The sequence below is a fragment of the Nicotiana attenuata genome, unplaced genomic scaffold, assembly GCF_001879085.1.
Source record: "Nicotiana attenuata strain UT unplaced genomic scaffold, NIATTr2, whole genome shotgun sequence".
NCBI classification, from domain to species: Eukaryota; Viridiplantae; Streptophyta; class Magnoliopsida; order Solanales; family Solanaceae; genus Nicotiana; species Nicotiana attenuata.
Window position 1 is genome coordinate 170269 of NW_017671055.1, and position 7781 is coordinate 178049.

At 35.7% G+C, this 7781-nt stretch overlaps 1 protein-coding gene across 1 annotated transcript; it reads right to left on the reverse strand.

Moving 5' to 3' along the window:
* Positions 1-2873: 2873 nt before the first annotated feature.
* LOC109205555 (protein LURP-one-related 17-like) lies at positions 2874-4645 on the reverse strand. Its single transcript, XM_019368266.1, has 2 exons — positions 4306-4645; positions 2874-3438 (listed from the first exon to the last, which is right to left on the reverse strand). Exons 1-2 carry the CDS (start codon positions 4603-4605, stop codon positions 3031-3033), a joined length of 708 nt encoding a protein of 235 aa, XP_019223811.1. The 5' UTR covers positions 4606-4645; the 3' UTR covers positions 2874-3030.
* Between the last annotated feature and the right edge of the window lie 3136 nt (positions 4646-7781).

Sequence of the window (7781 nt, forward strand, 5' to 3'; positions counted from 1 at the left end):
ATGATGTTGGAATGAACAATGTCTACTACTACTTCTTGGTGACTTCTTTAAAAGTAACAGCCTCCACCCACTTGGTAAAGTAATCAATGGCGACCAGAATGAGTAATGCCCATTTGAAGACTTTGGCTCGATTGGCCCAATAACAGCTATTCTCCAAGCAATGAAAGGATAAGGAGAGGACATGAGATGCAACTCCGAAGGAGGCAAGTGAATCAGGTCACAATGAATCTGGCATTGGTGACACTTGCGAACAAAACTGAAGCAATCTCTCTCCAAAGTAAGCCAATAATACCCTGCTTGTAGAATCTTCTTCGCCAAAACGTATCCATTCATGTGAGGCCCACATACCCCCATATGCACTTCACTCATGATCCGCTCAACTTCTGTAGCATCTATGTATCTCAACAGGTTCAAGTCAGGGGTCCTTTTGTATAGGATTTCCCCGTTCAGGAAGAAACCACTGACGAGTCGCCTTATAGTTCTTTTTTTATCTCCCTTAGCAGGCTCTGGGTATTCCCTTGTTTTAAGGAATTGTTTTATGTCATACCATGGTTCACCATCTGGTTCTATCTTAATAATATTGCAGTAACCATGTTGATTCCGAACTTGGATTTCCAGTGGATCAATATGAGTGTTGCCTGGATAAGGGAGCATCGAGGCTAAAGTAGCCAAGGCATCGGCTAGCTCGTTGTGAAAACTGGGAATGTACCTGAACTCGATGGACTTGAATATTTTGCTTAGGTGTTTCACACATTTTCAGTATAGAATAAGCTTGATGTCTCGAGTCTCCCATTCACTTTGGGGCTTACCGGATAAGCAAGTTAGAATTTCCATAACCAATAGTACATGCACATCCAGATCGAGGGTCATTCTCAAACCATGATACAAACTTTGTATTATGCCGTATTATTGGTATAGAAGAACCGAAGTTGGGCCATCGCAGGGTAATGTTGTCCAATAGGAGAGATGAGGATTGCCCCGATCCCAACTCCTTTGATATATATTGAAAGTCCCACCAAAATACATTTCCATACATGGTTGTCATCTAGAACTACTTCCTCTATTGAGTTGACCCCTTCGTCTGGGAAGTATGTGCTCAGTGGCTTGTAATCATCATCAACTAGATTCTCTGCAAAATGAACTTCCAAAGCATGTGCTTTCTTGCAGTGCGAGTGACATAGACGATGCCGAACTCTGTGAGCAGGATTTGCCATTTTGCGAACCTGTCAAAGGGCATTGGCTTTTGGAAGATGTACCTCAAAGGATCCATTCTGGATACGAGGTAAGTAATGTAGGCCAAAAGATAATGCCTCGAGCGACCCAAGTCAAGGCACAACATGTCCTTTCTGAAAGGGTGTACTTAACCTCATAATTGGTGAACTTCTTGCTCAAATAAAAGATTGCATGTTCCTTTTGCATGTCACATCATGTTTCCCTAGAACGCATCCAAAAGAATTATCCATCACCGATAGATATAAAAACAAAGGCCTACTAGGCTCAGGTGGGACCAGTACAGGGGGTTTTGACAGATAATATTTGATCTTGTCAAAAGCTTTTGGCAATCGTCTGTCCACTTGATAGCGGCATCCTTTTTCAACAATTTAAAGATGGGCTCGCACATAGTTGTGAGCTGAGCAATGAACCTACTGATGTAGTTCAACCTATCGAGCAAATTCATGACTTCAGTTTTGTTCTCGGGGGTGGCGGATTCCGAATAGACTTTGTCTTAGATGGATCTAATTCGATGTCTCTCCGGCTGACTATAAACCTGAGGAGTTTCCCAGATGGAACCCCAAATGCACACTTGGCTGGGTTGAGCTGAAGGTCATACCTTCGCAGCCATTCGAAGAACTTTTCCAAATCGCGCTCGTGATCAGCCTGTGTCTTTGATTTTATGATGACATCATCGATATATACTTCAATCTCTTTATGCGTCATGTCGTGGAAAATGATATTCATGGCCATCATGTAAGTTGCCCCTACATTCTTCAAATTGAATAGCATGACCCTGTAACAATAAGTACCTCATGGAGTGGGGAAAGCAGTCTTTTCTGTATCATACTCATCCATTAGAATCTTGTGGTACCCAGCATAGCAATCCACGAACAATTGTATCTCATGCTTTGCGCAATTATCTACAAGAATGTGGATGTTTAATAAAGGAAAACTATCCTTTGGACTTTCTTTGTTCAGGTCCCTATAGTCAATACAGACTTTGGTTTTTCCATCCTTCTTTGGCACAGGGTCAACATTTGCACCTAGGTGGTGTATCGGCTAGCATCAGGATCTGCGCAAGGCACTAACCATAGGGCATGGGTCGATTGCGCTGACAACGGGCGCGCACTAAGGCGCGGTCTGTCGAGGGGCACTATTTGCATCTGCCTGCGGCTGGGCACTGGCGATGCCTATTGATGGGGCGACATAGGCACAAACACACTTGTCACTTGGAGCGGCCAAGACAATGAGGTTGTCCATGGAGATGGCGTGTCCAAGGGATCATGGGGCATAGCTGGAAAGCCGCCTAGGACATCAGACATTAAGTCAATATTCTTGTTGGGTTAATAGTTGGTAAATGTTGTAGTATTTTATACGGACAAAATAAATTTAAAAACTAGATCCGCATGAGATCGAGGACAATTTAAGGTAATAAGTCTTTAACCTAGCTCAACCTTAAGAGCTATTTCATGAGATGAAGATTATTCAAAATCATATAAGGAGATAATACAATATTTCTTCAATCAATGCAACAATTATTTAACAAACTCCCCCCCCCCCCCCTCCCCCCACAAACAATCTCATATGTCCATACTTAAATATTTGGAACGTGGATAATATAAATCAGAGCTCAACATAGAATAAATCAAGAATAAGAATGAGTCTGACTCTGATATATATTAAGAAAATTGACCTTGGCCTTCGCCGAACTCCCAATTTTTTCTTTCATGAATGGAGGATGCCCAAGACAATATATATACAACATCACATTCTCTCAAGAAAATACAATACACAATACATGCATGTTGAAACAAGTTAGGAGAACATTTGATCTAGCAACAACACCATACCCATGGCAAATCCAGAGTCGAATCCTGGCATTACAACCAATACAAAAACCTCTAATCCAAAAGTTACACCGTCAGTTACTGCTTTCTTCTTCCTTATTTCTGCTACAACATTTCTTGACTCAGCGTCCAACACTTTGCATGATCGGTTTGCATATGACCCTTCAATAATATAAGAATATCTCTTCTTAGATATTCCTTGATAATAAACATGGGCAAGAACGTTGATGTTACTGTGTAAAATCTTCATTTGTTTTTTTACAGAGAATATAGGCTTCTTTCTTGACGATGAAGACTTGCTACTACTACTGTTGTACTTATCATTCCCAACTTCTCCTTCATATATGAACCAATTGTTGTCTGCTAGCCTTAGCGTCTGCAAGAAAAAGAAGAGAAACAAATTATGTTCGAGTTTATATTCTATGCTGATAGTATAAAATTTCAGGTTAGATTGATAAGTAATAAACAACATGTAACTTTTTCTATCATGTCTAATATAATTACTTGAAAAATATGATAACAATATGTTATAATAGGTTAAACTACCTTCAATGTCATTTAATTTACAGGAAAAAAAGAGAAATAAAATCCTTCTCATTCGCTTATTAACCGGTTAGCTACTAGCCTTATATTAGGTTTTGCCAACTCACGACCCACGAAAAAGAAAAAAAAAATCAAGTCTATAATATATATATATATATATACAGCTAATATTCTACTATAGTTGTAACAAAGATAAAACTCAAGATAATCAATGTTCACCTATAGTAGTAGTATTTGTTATGCTTGAGAAAATGGTTTTATCTTATGGTAAATTCTTGTACGTCACAACGTCAGCCCCGTTGAAAAAGAGTTAAACAAACTTCATGCACCAACCAAGGGCTAATGTAGTCTTTCCGTTACGGGTTCAATTGATCGTATAACTTTTGATACTGAGTATGAATTTATATGTAAAAATCTTCTAGAATTTCAACAAAAATTAGATTTGAACCAAAAATTGTAATTGTACAATGAGTGCTTGCTAAAAATCTTAAAAGATCAACCAATTATATTTAAATCATTAATCCGCCTCTAAGCTACCGACAGCCGCAAAAAAAACAGAAAAGCTTGTTGTACTAATTTGATATGTGTGAAAATGTCAAATGAACCAAGTACTGTTTGCACAGATAATAAAAACCAAAAAAGCAATGCTTGGCGTACTATATATATAAATTCTTTATACTGACAATGTATAAGTAATTACCTTATGGCGACATATGGTGAGGATAGGTTTTCCAGAGCCATCCATGAGAGTGATTTGACCGCGGCCGCCGGAATAATTATCAACCCTATACACTAAACTACCATCAGATCCGATTACTGTGAAACCTTTACAGCTGAAAATAAGTGATTTTCTCCAAACTGTTAGAGATATACATGATGATGAAGTTGAAGTAGCTGTAGCTAATTCCCTGCAGCTATTGTTCTTCATATCTTGTTGATCTGATTCTTGATTTTGTGGATTGACTGATCTGAAACTTATTGATTTTAAAAAGAGAAGCATTTCTACTTTTGTTTGTGTTTTGGAACCTTTTTGCTAACGTAAGAGAAGAAGATCTTTGGAGGAAAATGAGATATTTATAGATGCAACAAATGGTCTATTTTTTTTCTTTTGCTGTATAGTCCTAATTATTTAACGTATTGTTTGTAAAGAGGGAGACAAATATAAATAACATGTGCCTTTTAGGCATTGGTCAATGTTCGTAATTTAGTTTAATAATATGTTATAGCATGTTATTTATTATTCATCAAATTATTTTTAAGTAATTAGATTGTGTAAGTAATTTTCACTAGAACTTAACTCAAATTTTTTCACTATTTTTTGTATATAACTTAACTTTTTTTTTCTCTTAGTAGCTTAGTGTATAATCAATCCCTAATGAATGTTGGAAAAAGTGCCACGTGGGTGATTAAGTAATTGAATTTTGAGATTCCTTATTGTTTGTTGTTTTTCGTTGTTAATTTTTTAATATTCTTTTTTTTCTCCTAAAGGCCAAGTTAGGTACTTCGGTTAGCGTTACTCATGTTGAGATAAGACAAAAGAAAGAACCAGAAAATCTAGAGTACGTTATCAAGTCTTGAGAGACACAGCGCTCTTCCTTTTTGACATTAACAAGACTCTTAATTATATGTTCAAACTATTCTTTATTAGTTACAATTTAAAATAAACATTTTTTTTTAATTTATAAAAGTTTGCACAAATTGAGCAATTCTTGAAAAAGTTAAGTAGACATTAATATTTTTTATTTTTTTAATTTTTATTTTCGTGGTTATGCAGGAGTTTGATGGCTGAGTTGTGCACCACATGAATATATCAAGCAATTTGAGAAGAATTAGGACTCTAAAAAGGGTATTATTAAATTGCATTTAATAAATTGAGGTGTTGATTTTAATGCATATGGCAGATAAGGTAGGGGACCTTGTGAGCCCTCAAAGTCAAGTTGTCTCTTACACTAATGCTAATCCAGTATCAGTCACGTTATATTCCAAGAAAAATATAATGTGGGACAGTATATTTATTAGCATGCACTGTGACTCTACATGATAAGGTAGCACGAAAAGTTCCAAACACGTAATTATTGTTTTTTCTTGTAATTACATTTTACACGTGGAATGATACTGATCTTTGGAAAATCTTCCAGAAATAGATATATGCATTTTGAGTTTAGCTGAAAATAATTAGCATCCTATTTAAAAGAGTCCGAAATTAAAATAATGGGTTTTTGGACATAAAATACGTTTATACAGTTTAAAAAAAGTTACATTTCTACATAAAATGCAGTATTGCGTTTTACTTTAACGGAAAGTTAGCCGTTAAAGTAAAACGCAGTATTATACTACGTTTTACCAAAATTTGGGCCCACCAAATAAGTGTTCTGCAGGACTGACATAAATAATTTGCTTTTTAGTGTAAAACGTATTATAATACTACGTTTTACAGAAACGTAGTATTATAATACATTTTACACTAAAATTTGGGCCCACAAATAAGTGTTCTGCGGATAACTGACATAACAATAATTCAAATACATAAAACGTGATATTATACTGCGTTTTACATAAAAAAAAATCTGCACCCCAAGCTAGGACATGCCTTATTTAAAGGCGTTAGAATTTTATGAAAATCCATTCAAAACTTTCCTTCAAACTTCCGTTCATACTTCTCTTCATCTTATCAAGCATTTTTTTATAATGTCTGAAGAGTCAAAAATAAGGTTTCATTATATTGGGAGGAGGGGGGGAGGGGGGAGGGGGTGAGGTTGTAATAGAGAATAACTCTGTGAGGTATAGCTCACCTCCACAGTGTCATATTAAATTGCCGCTTACAATGGAGTACGATAAATTGGTATCGTTGTTACGTAAAAAAAATGAGTGTGAGGAAACGTTCGGTGAACCTTAAAGTAACCGGTAGATTTCCGTATTCTATGACTCCGCAGGGGTTTGCTTATTATTCTGAGTTTAACATCGAAGATGATGAAACTCTTAGAGATTTTTTGCGGATTCCGGATGAATACAGGAAATTTATTGTAATAAAATTATTGGAAATGTACGTCAAGGTTGAAGACGTTCCCAATAATGAGGGTGTGCATAGTAGGGATAACCCCCAGTCAAGGGGTGGTTATTTTGGAGCAGTTTTTGCCGGACGGATTCCTGATGAAAGAGCTTGCATTGATTTAAACTTGTCACCGTCGGCGAATGAGCAGCGAGAAAATAATATTTCGACTTTATATAATCCACAAGACGACTGGTAAACTTCAATTTTTCTATGCTTTAGTTCTTTTATGTGTCAATTTCAATATTTTTAGATTTTTGTTAGTTTTATAAATTAAATAATTAATTTTTAATTGGACATGGTATACAACTATGAGTTCCACGCTCGATATTTAATTTGAGAACATATATTAATTTGTTAATTTTGTAAAGTGTAATTGGGTAGAGTTTGTAGTTAGTACATACTTAAACTACAGAGACTCTACGCTAAAAAGGCTCTATATTTTACTACGCTAAAATGCTCTATATTTTACTACGTTATAAGGCTCTATATTTTACTACGCTAAAAAGCTCTATATTTTACTACGCTAAAAGGCCACTATTCTTTAAGCAAATAAATAATCTAAACTAAATAAAAACAACAAATATATGAACATAACATACACGAAATTATATATAAAACAGTAAAAGATATTTGTGAACAATTTCATTAACAATAAAAATTATTTATCAAGTTTTAACTATTTTTTTAAAACACTAATAATTTAATCCGGGTAAAAAGAACATACAAATTTAATCGCAAACATAATACAAATCAACGTGGAAACACATTCAAGAAAACAAATATGCATATGCTCTACGAGTTTCGACATAAACTAAATCGGAATACCTCGATTTATGTTTTTTGAAATATCGAAAATTGAAAATTTTGACCCCGAAAGAAGGAATTCAAGGCTTGGGTTGTATGCAGGACCTACGCTCTTCACTTTTTGTGTGACGGGTGGGGCCCAAGAACTTTTTTTTAAAAGGGGGGGGGGGGGGACCAGCAGAAATGGAGGGGTTTTTTAAAAAAAAATGTCGACTGGTTCTTTCGTGGGGAAGAAGGAGGGGTTATATTTTTTTTTTATAGCAAAACGTAGTATAATACTATGTTTTCCTTAAACGTAGTACTATACTACGTTTTCCTAT